At 30.9% G+C, this 223-nt stretch overlaps 1 protein-coding gene across 1 annotated transcript in view; it reads left to right on the forward strand.

Moving 5' to 3' along the window:
* Nucleotides 1–223, forward strand: part of LOC102675383 (organic cation transporter protein-like) — a 22,743-nt gene that overhangs the window by 14,053 nt on the left and 8,467 nt on the right. Inside the window, 1 exon segment of the mRNA XM_031514235.1 lies at nt 62–223. Within this exon segment, the coding sequence (XP_031370095.1) occupies nt 62–223 (162 nt within the window).

Raw genomic sequence — 223 nt, forward strand, 5'->3', positions numbered from 1 at the left:
TATATATTATATATTATATTAATTGTCATTTCTTCAATTGAAATTGTATTTCTTCATTCAGGATTGCGATATCAATACCTATAGCATCGACAGAAGAATTAAAGCAGGAAGGTGCAACTTCCTTTTCGCGATGCAATATGTATAATGTGAACTATACTGAAATAATGGAAAAAGGTATTAGAAAAGCAGATCCATCCTGGCCAATCAAATCTTGTCAAAATGG

This window comes from Apis dorsata, unplaced genomic scaffold (assembly GCF_000469605.1).
Source record: "Apis dorsata unplaced genomic scaffold, Apis dorsata 1.3 scaffold_935, whole genome shotgun sequence".
In the NCBI taxonomy this organism is placed as follows: domain Eukaryota; kingdom Metazoa; phylum Arthropoda; class Insecta; order Hymenoptera; family Apidae; genus Apis; species Apis dorsata.